At 36.5% G+C, this 13,637-nt stretch overlaps 1 protein-coding gene across 1 annotated transcript in view; it reads left to right on the top strand.

Moving 5' to 3' along the window:
- ENPEP (glutamyl aminopeptidase) overlaps positions 1 to 13,637 on the top strand; it is an 82,208-nt gene that overhangs the window by 31,105 nt on the left and 37,466 nt on the right. The window contains exons 7-10 of the mRNA XM_005681306.3: positions 2,164 to 2,298; positions 4,613 to 4,678; positions 7,131 to 7,196; positions 7,329 to 7,480. Of these exons, the coding sequence (XP_005681363.2) occupies positions 2,164 to 2,298; positions 4,613 to 4,678; positions 7,131 to 7,196; positions 7,329 to 7,480 (419 nt within the window). The remainder of the gene's footprint in view (positions 1 to 2,163; positions 2,299 to 4,612; positions 4,679 to 7,130; positions 7,197 to 7,328; positions 7,481 to 13,637) is intronic.

The raw sequence follows: 13,637 nt of genomic DNA, 5'->3' as shown, positions 1-13,637 counted from the left end.
TTAAAAGCGCCCTGAAAAATGTACAGGTAATTACTAACTGTGTGTCCCCGAGGGGCCTGGAACAGAGGCTTCCATGAACTCTACAGATACTGTTTTCCTGAAAAGCTATATCTGTTTTCAAGTATATTTACATGATGTAAGTATCTCCAGGGGATCTTCCCGACCCAGGAATCAAACCTGGGTCTCCCACATTGCAGGCAGACACTTTACCGTCTGAGCCACCAGGGAAGCATATGCTTATTAGTGTGTACATATAAAAGTGTAAGCATGTGAAAGACATGTCACAGAAGGTTGTCTGCTGTACAGACTACTGCCCTCTACTGGACAGAATGAGAAGACCATTATATGCTTAAAGTACTTCAAGTTTGCACAACCTGGTTTAAAAACTTAAAAAGTTAATTTGCAACAATTGCTTCCTTAAAATTTAATCTACATCAGAATTTTTCATCTGGAGCTATTGGGCCAGATATTTCTTTGTTGTGGGGGTATTCTATGTATTGTAGGCTGTTTATCAGCATCCCTGGCCTGTATCTACCAGATTTGGGTAACTCTCCATCCCAGTTGTAAAACCAAAATTTCCCCACATATTTTCATATGTCACCCAGGGGACAAAATTCCCCTAGCTGAAGACCATTCATTTATGTTGAAAAATGCTGATTTTGTAATTTGTTGAAATTAAACTATATAAATGAAAAGTTATTTTGTCCTTTACTTTTTATAAAGTAACCCTCTATATATCAAGATATAAGAAATTATAACATTTTAATATTGCTATATTATGCATAATATAATATTTTAACATTTAATATTTAGTGTTTCAAAAACACCAATATTAGAACAATTTAGAATTCAGTTCTTAAATGAAATGTAATCATATGATCCAACTCATTCATTCTTCACCCATTCATTCATTCTTCATTCAGTGAACACTACAGAGGTCTCAAAACTAAATAAAACACACACACACTTCCTGCCCTTATAAAAGCTCCCAATTTAGGGTCTGGTGGTGAAGGGGATAGATGAACAAAGATGCATTGTAAAAAAGCTTGCTAAGTACCACAATAGTGGAGCCTTATATCACAGGTGAAAACTCTGATGCCCAGGAAGGTAATATAAGTTTGCAATATTACATAGACAGTTGGTAACACAACCAAGACTAGAGTCAAATTTACTGACATTGAGAATAAGATTATTTCTTCTTACCAAAACATTTTAGGGGCATAAAAATTAAAATTTAAATCAAATTACCTTGATTGACAGTCATCATTTGACAATAGTATCCTGCCTATCATAAATGGAATTCACAAACTTGTAAAATGTAAACCAATATAGCATCCTCCCTTTTGGAAATATTTTTTGATTAAGTAAGACCAATAAAGCTTTTGATTTTTTATTAGTAGTGCTTTATTAGAGCTAGATTTCAGATTCTGATTAAGAATCAAAATGATAACAGCAGCTAATGTGCTAAGATTTCACTGTATGCCAAGAACTATGTCAAATGCTTGCATGCATTGTCTCATTAAATCCTCTGCACATTTCTGAAAAGTAGCTGCCATCATTACTCCTATTTAATGAGTGAGGGAAATTACTTAAACTTACATGTCGAGAAAATGAGCTTTGAATCCACAAAGCTTTACTATAGGGCTAGATTTCTCAACCACTCTATTTTGCTGTGAAAACCTAGGGTTGGAATAAGAAGGTAAATATTAGAACTAATGCAAAAGTTAGTATTTTCTTCAATAATGAATCATCCAAATTCCAATGATTAGTTGGCAGAAAAGACCCCTAAAACATCCATTTTTGGCAAATCAACATTCTTCCTTACTTCTCAGACAAATTTGTGAGGTGATAGCATCATTCCTATTGCACAGATATGGAAACAGAGCCTCAAAAGTTTGGCACATGTCTGAAAGTCATAAAGAAATAGCAGAAACAGAATTTATAAATGCTTGTGTCTTCTTGGCCAACCATAAAGGGGCAAAGTCAAAGGAATTATATTTAGGGGAAGGGAATGGAACCACTATAGAAAAATCAATGCAAAATTTGATTAATTGAACACCTAATGCTTGCTTTAAATAACATGAGTCAATCTGTGTTCTATAAATATTTTTATATATAAACCAGTATAAAGTGCTGTATTTCTTTGGTTCATTGTCATTTCAGCGTGATCAGATAATACTTGATGATGTATTGCCTGTCCAAGAGGATGATTCTTTGATATCTTCACACCCAATTGTAGTCACTGTGACAACTCCTGATGAAATAACATCTGTTTTTGATGGAATTTCCTATAGTAAGGTGGGGAAAATATGACACCGTTTTGAATGTCTTCCTGTTTAACGGCTTTTTCCTTAGCAAATGCCTAAAAATGGTAAGAATGGTTAGATTATGTTAATGGGTTTGGAGAAATAGTGTAGAGCTTATGCCAGTGCAGAATATTCCACAGTTTGCAGTTTTCAGTGGAAATGATCAATGCTAGTCATTGTCACAGAATTCTGAATCAGATTCTTTTTAAAGTTTCTCTTTTCACTTTTGCTTAAAATGGCTCTCATTCTGATAACTGAACATTTATACCTTAAACATCCAATTTAAAATTATTTGATTTGATTATCTGAATGACAATAAATCTTTTTCTGTAGTCAATGAGAAATGCCATATACATGGACACCTTTCCTAGTAGAGTGCTTCCAGTAAGTATTTAAATCCCAGTCCACTTAAGGAATTACTTTCATCCAGTTTCATATAAGATTTAAAGATGAATGACTTTTGTTAGTATGTCATAGATGGGGCATTTTTATCCATTAAAATTCCATGAAAGGTGTTGAAAATCCACAGTGACGCAAAGTTTCACGCTACCCATTTTCTCTTACAACTTTTTCTCCTGTAGCTTCTCTTCTAAACATATTCCACATTTGTATGCAGCATATTTCAGTCAATTTTCTGCCTCAGCTTCTTATGGTTTACCAACTATACTAAGTGGTCCAAAAACCTCTGTAAACTAATACATTTTATTGGTCTAGGAGATACTCAAAGTTTTATTTAAGACAAACTATGATAATCATTAAAATGAATAGTAGATAAAATTGGCTTGAATGAAAAATACCATATATTAGTATTTGAAGCTTATAGCATCGTATTTTTTGGCTTTCCCTCTCATATATTCTCATGGCATTTTTAGGCTTCCTTTATTCGTTTTTCTTTTACATTGTCAATGATTCTTTTTATCTTTCAGTTAAAATGAAAACCTTGAATCTACTTATAATATATTCTAATAATTCATGGAGACACATTTATATTTATCAAATGACCTTCTTCCTAAGTCCCAGGTATTCCATGGGTTTAAGGTAATAGGTCAGAAATAAATACATGTTTCTAAGCCTTTAGCCTTCTACTAGGTATAAAAATAACTTATATTTCAATAAATTACAGTAAAAATTGCTAATTTAAATGAGGAAGCAATGTTTCTCTGGTCAGCTACTTGAAAATTGATTTTTAAAATCTATTTTGGCTATTGTTGTTGTTGTCTAGTTGCTAAGTCATGTCCAACTCTTTACAACCCCATGGACTATAGCCTGCCAGGCTCCTCTGTCCATGGGATTTCCTATGTGAGGATATTGAATGGGATGTCATTTCCTTCTCCAGGGGATCTTCCCAACACAGGGAACGAACCCGGGTCTCCTGCAGTGGCAGGTGGATTCTTTACTACTAAGCCACCAGGAAGCCGTTTAAATCTACCAATAAAGTGTTTTAGAGTTAGTCTTATAACATATGAAAAGCAAGTAGAGAGCAGAAGTATTCATCAGATACTTCAGACTAAATAAAACCAAGTAAGATAAACCATTTTGGAAGAGAAGGGTTTCATGCCTAAATTATGTGTCTTTGTGTGTGGACAGTGCTCAGTTGTGTCCAACTCTTTGCGATTCCATAGACTCTCCAGGCTCTGTCCATGGACGTTTCCAGCAAGAACACTGGAGTGGGTTGCCATTTCCTTCTCCAGGGAATCTTCCTAACCCAGGGGTTAAACTTGCATCTCTTGTGTCTCCTGCATTGGCAGGCAGATTCTTTACCACTGCATCACCTGGGCTTCAGTAAATTATATGTCTAATCTATATTAGAAATTATATGTCTAACCTATATTAAACTATATGACCTGATTAATCCCTCAACTGTTTACTCCCCTCTGTTAAATATAATTTTCCCAACTATTCCAATATACCTAAGAAGTTGCCAGAATTTTATCCTGAAATTGGTTTCCTTGTTCAAAGAAGATGACTTAATACTTTTTTCCCCAAGTTTCTCTTTCATTAGGAAAGCCCCATCTACTGGTTCATGTGGTGAAGTGCAATAATTATTTGAATCTTAGGTTCATGAAAGGCTGGCCCTTGTATCCTTTTCTTCCTGCCTTTTAGTTATTTTAGAAGCATAGATATAGAGGTATGCCAGATGGTATTTTCACCCTAGAATCACAGATTGACAACCATTTAGCAGAGTCATCTTGAAGACATTATCCCACAAATATGGTCATGAGATACTAGTCCTAATAGAGATCACTGATATTTGTTTCTTTTGTATATCCTCTATTAGTTTTACTTGCCATTCTTTTACATCATAGGGAGCTTCCATTCTGAGAATGCTTGAAAACTGGATAACACCAGAGAAATTTCAAATAGGATGTCAGGTATGATTTATTACTTTTAATACTATTAAAATCTACACTGGTATGTGGCTGGTGAATGTTAAGATATGTGATTAATTAAGGACAATTCCCCTTTTACTTTTACTTTCCTTGTTCAGGAATAGATAATATTGCAAACTCAAAAAAAGTGATTTCATATACAGTATGTTACCTATATCGGGTCTGTAACTGTCACTCAGCCAAAGTTTCACAGAGAAGTTAACAGATTACTTTGTTATTTTTGATATCCTTTACAGGGCTAGGGCTTGGGAAATGTCCTTTCCCTTCCTAAGATATTAGTAGTAGAAACACTTTGTTTCATTTTGTGCTTACCAGTAACAACTGAGGGACCATTATCGAGAGATCTAGGTCATCGTGAACTTTTGACTAGAATGACTATATTGTAATTTTTCAAAGTGAAGAAGAAAATGTCAATATAGAATATTCAAAAGCACTAATCTAGGTAAAATTAGTTATTTTTAGTATCCTATAAGCTGCAATCCTCTCACTCAGAAGAAGCAAGGAACTAATTTAAAAAGCAGTAACAACAGTGATGAGAACCACGCAAACTGATCCAGGACTCAGAAGTCTCTTCACTGTAATCTCAGGCAAATCTCTTCTCCTCTTTAGACACCAGTTTCCTTCACCCCCAAAATGTGAGAGTCGCAAAAAACAGTATTTAACGTTCCTTTCAGTCCCAAGATTGCATGTTTCCCAGTACAAGACAACTGTGACAATACAAAGAAGTTCCTCTAAATTAATTTTAAGAAGATACTATTCACTAAAAATCATCATTAACAGGTAGCTACGATTATAATCATTACCGTTTCAAGTATCCAATTATTTTACTAAGAAAGAATGATCTATACAAAACTCTGGAACGAAATTTGATAAAATGTGCCTTTCGTTTCCTCTCCCTTCCTTTGCCTGCCCTCCAGTGGCAGTGCTGAGCAGGCAACCAACCAAAAGAACAAACATGAACGCCGCGTTTCAAACTGTTTTCAACCCTCTCCCAGGTATCTTGGGGCAGTCCTGCTAATATTGTTTTATCTCTCCATGGCTAAAAAAAGGAATTTAGAAGATAACATGACTTAGGAAAGCACGTCTGGAAAGTTAAAGCAACTTAAGAGTGAAAATGATATGTACAAAGTCAACCACTGGTTTATTTTCTTTGAAGATTCAAAGACCACTTAAGAAGGTTCTGTTTCCATCAAAGACATCTATATTTTAAACAGGACAATTCTAGAGCATAACAGAGAAGAGATTACAGTAGGAATTTTGGAAGGTTTCCTGGAGAACCACAAGTAGTGCCCAATTATGAGATTAGAAGACTAGGAATTTTCTTTAGGGATATCACAGTATCCCTGAAAACTCATATGCAGAGAGGTTTGGGGACCAGAACTGACAAAATGGGGAAACTTCTAGTTAAAAATATTTTGTATCTGTATTGTAAAAATATTTGAAAAATGAAGGCTTGCACTTTAAAGTGAGTAATTTCCCCAGTTTATCCATTATCATCATCATGATGATTATTATTCCAAAGACTGTATATTCATTTCTTTAGAACAAAAATCTGCAAATTATTACTACAGCTTGTGGGCCAAATCCAGTCCACCACCCATTTTTGTAAGGTCTGCAAATGAAAATCATGTCTACATTTTTAAATGGCTGGAAAAAATCAAAAGAAGCACATTTCATGACATGTGAACATTGCATGGAATTCAAATATCAGTGCATAAATAATGCTTCACTGGAAGACAGCCACGATTACTCACTTACATATTATCTTGGCTGCTTTGGGGCTATGGAGGCAGAGTTGAGTAGTTGTGACAGAGACTTATATTGCTCACAACACTTAAAATCTTTACAGCTTTTTATGGAAGAAGTTTGCTGAGAGCCCTGGCTTAGAGCCAAGCTTACCAGTTTTTATCTTTGCGTATCACTTAAACCACTCATGAGTGATGGGGCCATCTAGTATCTGAGATGAGAAAACACTACTGGTGTAAATAAAGGTAAGGGATACAGCTGGTAGTGGACAGTTTAACACTAATAAGTGAACATCATAGAATCATGAGTCTTTTTCCCCTACCAGATCAAAAATGTTACAGTCTGCTGACTGTCTGCTGAACACTTGACTGTCCTTAAGTACCTTGCATTGTATATCCTGAAAAAATTAAACTTTCCCTCTCCTGTTCACAATTCCACTAGAATAAAAAAAAAAACATTATCTCATTAATAATAAAAAGTATTTCTTATACTTTACAAATAAATCATTATTTGTACAGTGTTTTTATAGGTTATGAAATGTTTTACATACAGAATATCATTTGATTTTCATTCCAGGTATACTTGCTATATTATACATTAGAATGAGATTGTTGAAAGGTTCACTCATGTTGTGAAAGTATGGAAAAAGCAAACATTGACTTCTGAAATATTTATCTTTCACATGCAGAATTACTTGAGAAAACACAAATTTGAGAATGCCAAAACTTCAGATTTCTGGGCAGCACTTGAAGAGGTAATGAGAAGTATATCCTCAAAAATTCCTTTGATTAACAAATGATTTATCAATCATTTCTTTATCTGATTATTCTATCCTTTTATTTCCCGTATTTGTTGATTGATTATTCTCTATTTTTTTTAATCTTAGGCAAGTAATCTCCCAGTGAAAGAAGTAATGGACACCTGGACCAATCAGATGGGTTACCCTGTACTTAATGTGAACAATATGAAGAACATCACACAGAAACGCTTTCTGTTGGACTCGAGAGCTAATTCTTCTGAGCCACATTCAGCTTTTGGGTAAGACTCTATAATGTACTTCAGGGGAAGCAGAAATTTGATGGAAATACTGGCAATTCATTTAGAACTTGTTCTTCGGTACCTGATTCATAAGCACAGTGTCTTTATGGAAATAAAGACATTTAGAAATAGCTTAGTCATCTCTGGGTTCAAAATGGTGGATTGAGCATGTGCATGCAAGTCTTATTCTTCCCGGAAGTGACTGAATAAGGAAATAGAAGTACTAAAAGAAATAAACTCAGGGAAGTAAAGAAAACAGAGAGGAACTCTGAAGTTCCTAGATGGGAGGGAGGGAGGAATATAGACAGAAAACAAACTGAGAAGGTGCAGCCAGATGAAAAGAGACTTGAGTAGAGGTGGAAGCTGATTTCCCCTACCCTAGATGGGCCTGGGCTCAATGTCAGCACTCAGAGTGGACGGCAGGAGTGAGAAGTGAGGTTGAAAGTAGGGCAGTTAATTTGAAGTCTGCACTCAGGACCATTGCATTAGCCAGACCCCTCTCCCTCCACTTTGCCTTCACTGACTGCCATTCTTTCCTCTGCACAGAGCTCTCAAAAGTCTGGCAATGACCCAGCAAAGCCCAGAGGGCTTTTTTTTTTTTTCCTGAACAAACTGACTAAAACAGTGGAGGAAAGCTAAGAATTCCATTTGGTTGGTACACTCAGAGAAAAGCTTTCCTCCTCGTGGCATTTGTAGGATGAATGGGCTGGAGCTGCCAGCTCCACTCATACATACACAGAGCCTCTAGTCAGACTTCCTGTTCAGCGGAGAAGTCTGTCTCAAAAATATACCTCTCTTCTCAACAGTAGAGGGGTTAAATACAAGACACCAAGAATAATCAATTTAGTCCTTCTTTCTTTAACATGAATGAGCATCAAAGATAACAAGATGCATGAAAAAAATCTAAAAAACATAAAAGTCAAAATCTCACATGAACAAACAATAAACCCATCTCAATAAGAGACATAATTGAAATAAAAAATTTATGAAATATATTGAGATCAAAGCTCTTATACACATTAACTAAGAGCAGATTGTTTTTGAAAGGACAAACTAAAAATATAAAAGAGCTATGAAAGATTAAAATTTCAGTTGTCAAAGAAATTAATAGACCAAAATAAATTTGGAGAATTCTCTAAAAGTAAAGGACAAGCATATACAGAACTGGCAAGGGTGATAGAGAAGATAAATATGAAAAAAACCTAGCACCAACTAATACAAGTCTCTCAAAAAAGGAAAACAGAAACTTAATGGGCATATTATATCAAAGAAAGAATAAAAGACAAAGGATTCTGATTAAAAAGTCCCATTGAGTACATAGTACAAAATGATAAAAACCAAAACATACTTAGCTACAGCCTCATGAACTTTCAGAGAATAAGGGTACATGAGGTACTGCGACATTAGAATTCTTCACAACAACTCTGAACACAAGAAGAACATAAAGCAGACATTTAAAATGTAGATGCAAAAAATATTTTCAACCTCTGATTCTCTACCCAGTCCCTAAACCAAAAGTAACAGCATAGTGAGGACATTTTCTGACATGCAGCCCCAGAAAATGCTTTACATGCAGCACTTAGAAAGTTACTAAGGCTACACTCTAGGTGAACTGGAGCAGGGAGAGAAAAAATATGAATATATAAAAAAAGAGGAAGACAGAGGATCCAGGAAACAGTGTGTCTGTCCTAGGAGATCCATGGAAGGAAATACAGGTCAGTACCCATCCGGTGGGCTCACAGTGCTGTAAGAGCAGGAAGACTGGAGCTGAGTTAGGTGAGCTGCAGGAAAAAGACAGTATGATTGGGAGGCTGGCAAAATTGAGGAGTTGCTGAAGGCCTATTAGTTTGGTCAACTGTAAAGGAGAAAAATTAGAAAAAAAAAATCAAGGCCATATGTAAAAATTGTGATCAAAAAAAAAAAAAAGAAGCAGGTAGCATGATTTTATGCCACTGATAAATTATAAGGAAAAGGAGTCTCCTACACAGGCAGGTGGATTCTTTACCACTGAGCTACCAGGGAAACCCAAAAAGGCGTCTATTTTACCCTTATAAAATAAGGTGTTAGAGGAGATTTTTACTTAAGTGACTCAAAGGCCATGAAATCAAACCATCGAAAAGGAAATATAACTCCAACACACTTCTTGGCCAACAAGAGGTATATAGCATAACTCCATATATGTTATTTGTTGTCTTTTAGTTTTTATAATCAACCAATGGATAACATGTTAAAATTTTGTTCTGGCGGCAGGTTAGATTGTACATATAAACAGTTTTAACACTGTAACAAGAAAAAAAAAATAGTTGACAGAAGAAAGGAGGTGGAAAAGGAAGAAAAGGTAGAAGAATGTTGAGATACTGATTCAGTGGTGGACTGAAGCTGGTTTTAATCCCAACTCAGAGATGTCATTCCAGTAGCCTGAAATTGGTCATGATGTGAGTTAATAGAAATCAGCAAATAACACATTCCACCTTCCACTCCACCCTGAGAACCAGTTATTGAGCATTTACTAGCACTGCACAAGAGAACCTTATTCTACAGTTAGGAGAGAGTAGCAATACTAAAATTTATAAAACAAGAAACGGCAGTATGAGTATACTATCTAAAGGAACAACTGTAATTTATACAAAGTCTAATAAGAATAGCAATAGTTTTGCTTTATTAAAATTTGACTGTTGAAGGGAGAATGAAAAAGAAAACAGTGAAAGTGAATTAAATCACCCTCTTTTGTGGGTGAGTTAATAAATACTACCTAAAAAAATATAGAGGAATTTACAGTCACAGGACATCTAAAGAACTAAAACCAGAAGCATTTAAAAGGGGGTGCTTCTGAGAGAGGTGCTGGCCTGTGGGTAGAGTGGAGAAGACTTTTCAATAGCAGTTTCCCTAGTTTTTGATTGAAGATGCCTTTATTTACAATGCATAAATGAAATTCTCCTGAATATTTTAACAATTACAAACTTAATCAATCAAATTATTTCATATATTTCATTTACAAGAAACTTCTAAACAACACTACTTAGTGAAGTGAAAGTGAAAGTCCCTCAGTTGTGTCCGACTCTGCGATCCCATGGAGTACACAGTCCATGGAATTCTCCAGGCCAGAATTCAGAAGTGGGTAGCCTTTCCCTTCTCCAGGGGACCTTCCCAACCTAGGTCTCCTGCATTGCAGGCAGACTCTTTACCAACTGAGCTATCAGAGAAACCCCCAATACCACTGAAAAGGTTATTAAATTCCATTTACAATTTCAAATATAAACACCTAAAGACACAGATTTATAAATCTAATTTAAAATACTTTTCTATACATTTTTATGGACATAAACTAAAATTCATAAATATAGCATATCAAATTTCTTGGACATTTTCAACACATTAGGCTTTAAAAACAACAAAAATAATAAAACCTTTAACTTTACAAAATAAGACTTTTCTGCACATAAAAAGATGCTCAACATTACTAAATATCAGAGAAATGCAAGTGAAAACTACAGTGAGGTGTCACCTCACACTGGTCAGAATGACAAGCAGCAAAAGACCTACAAACAATAAATGCTGGAGAGGGTATGGAGAAGAGGGAACGCTCTTACGCTGTTGGTGGGAACATAAATTGGTACAAATACTATGGAGAACAGTATGAAGTTTTCTTAAACTACAAAGAGAACTACCAGATGATCCAACAATCCTACTACTGGGCATGTATCTGGAGAAAACCGTAATTTGAAAAGACACATGGACCCCAATGTTCATCAGCACTGTTTATAATAGCCAAGACACGGAAGCAATCTACACGTCCATCAACAGCAGAATGGGTGAGGAACGCGTGCTATGTGTATACAATGGAAAACTACTCAGCCGTGAAAGGAACAAAATAGGGCCATTCGAAGCAACATGGACAGACCTAGAGATTCTCATGCCAAGTGCATTAAGTCAGAGAAAGACAAATATCATATGATATCACTCATGTATGGAATCATATTTGGAACAGACTCATAGGTTTCAAAAATACACTTAGGGTTACTAAAGGGGAAACAGGGTGGCGGAGTATAAATTAGGAGCTTGGGATTAACATACACACACTCCGTATAAAAGAGAGGGCCTACTGTATAGCACAGGGAACTCTACTCACTATTCTGCAATGACCTACACGGGAAAGAATCTGAAAAGAATGATACATGTATATGTATAATGGAATCACTATGCTATATGCCTGAAACTGACATTGTAAGTCAATTATAGTCCAATAAAATTACAATAACAAAACCCCAGCAAAATCAGATTTTTCTAGACATTTAAACATGACTACTGAGTGAAGATAGTCTAAGACTTTCAGTTAAAATTACAAATCCAATATGTCATTCCCTCTAATTTGCCAGATTTCTTAAACATCACAACTATCATAAAAGCTGACAAAATATGTGCCGCACAGCCAGTGGTTTCTAAACTTATCCCCCTGGTATGACAACAACTTTTACGAAAGAGTTAATACTATAGCCATTGCTGTATAAATAGTTATTTTTGTAGACATTAATGGAGTGCCAACTGCTCCCAACTGAAGAGAACAAAACCACAACCGCGTCACAGGAACCTGGGTGTGCCGCTTTGGGGATATCATCTCAGACTGATATCCCCCTCACCCAACTGAACCCCCTCCTAGACAGGATTCTGGCTAAATAAAAGCCATACACTAAATCCCCTGGAAACTATTCCGATTTCATCCATGCTGATTTTAATTGTCTCTTAGCTTAACACTTGCTTTGGGTGGAGACAATTTTGTACCCACCACACTCCAGGTGGCTTCTAATCGCCACTGCCTGATTTCTATTGTAGACCCTTCACCTTCTTCCTCTCATTTTAAATAGTCTCACTGACCTTATCTTACAGTCACATATATAAAGCATCACAAGATCACTTATTCAATAGCAATTAGGATAATATGAGGAAGGAGAATTACAGGGTGTAAAGAAAGTGTCTCAGGAAGTGTTTAATAACCGTAAGCTGGTTCTTTTATAGTTAGTTCTATGTTCCAGCAAGTTATCACTAGATTGGCCCATTTTAATACTGCTAGAGCCTCTGGATATTAAAATTTTAGAAACATTTCTCTCTCGCAAAACAAGCTTGCATTTGGAACTTTCACAGTAATTATTCTCTCCTGCCCTACGTGTCCACTGATACACTGAGCCTGAGGCAAGAGGTGTGGTGGAGTAGAGAAGGCTACAGAAGACTTTCTGTCTGGAGGAAGTGATTCTTAAACTGAGTAAAAATTGGTGTTGAGGGTGACTGTCAGGGTTGTCAAAATAGAAAACATGTATGAAGGCTCTAACGTTGAAAAGGAGCATTTTACATATGATATGCAATACTGATCGGGCGTTTACTAAGTAGCTGCCACAATTTTAAGTGCTTTAGAGTATTTTTTTGTAACAGATGGAGAAATTTAGGCAGAACATGATTAAACAGCTTATTTAAGGTTGCACAGAGTGTAAGTGATGGATCCTCAATTTGAATGCAGGCAGTCTGGCTCCAAGAACTGGGTGACAAAGAGGCCCTGGGAAGAGTTGGGGGCAGATAAAGCTGGAGAGGAAGACGGGGGCCAGGCGTGCAGACCACGTTAAAGATTCGAACAAAAGAGTGTGCAAATTCAAGGAATTTAAGGCAAGAACAGGCAGGATCACGTTTACAATTTTCAGAGTTCCCCTCTAGTGTACAATGGAGAGCAGATCACGTGGGGCCAGTGCGGATTCAGGGAGACCTGGTAGGATGATATCATAGCGGGTGACCTCTGTGAGAGATGATGGAGTTGCTGGGGCCCACACCAGGAGAGGGGCTAGGGCTGGGGGCATGTGGCAGATGTTCCAAAGATTGACTTGAGCTAAAATTTCCAGTTAAAGAATAAACAGTGTACAGGGAATCAAATCGGATGAATCTGCAAGGAACAATCTCCTTTTCGAACATTGTTTTCATCTTGTTTATATGGAGGAGCCTGGTGGGCTGCAGTCCATGGGGTCACTAAGAGTTGGACACGACTGAGCGACTTCACTTTCACTTTTCACTTTCATGCATTGGAGAAGGGAATGGCAACCCACTCCAGTGTTCTTGCCTGGAGAATCCCGGGGACGGGGGAGCCTGGTGGGCTGCCGTCTGTGGGGTCGCGCAGAGT

This window comes from Capra hircus, chromosome 6, assembly GCF_001704415.2.
Source record: "Capra hircus breed San Clemente chromosome 6, ASM170441v1, whole genome shotgun sequence".
NCBI classification, from domain to species: domain Eukaryota; kingdom Metazoa; phylum Chordata; class Mammalia; order Artiodactyla; family Bovidae; genus Capra; species Capra hircus.
This window is presented reverse-complemented; position numbering and strand designations above follow the sequence as displayed.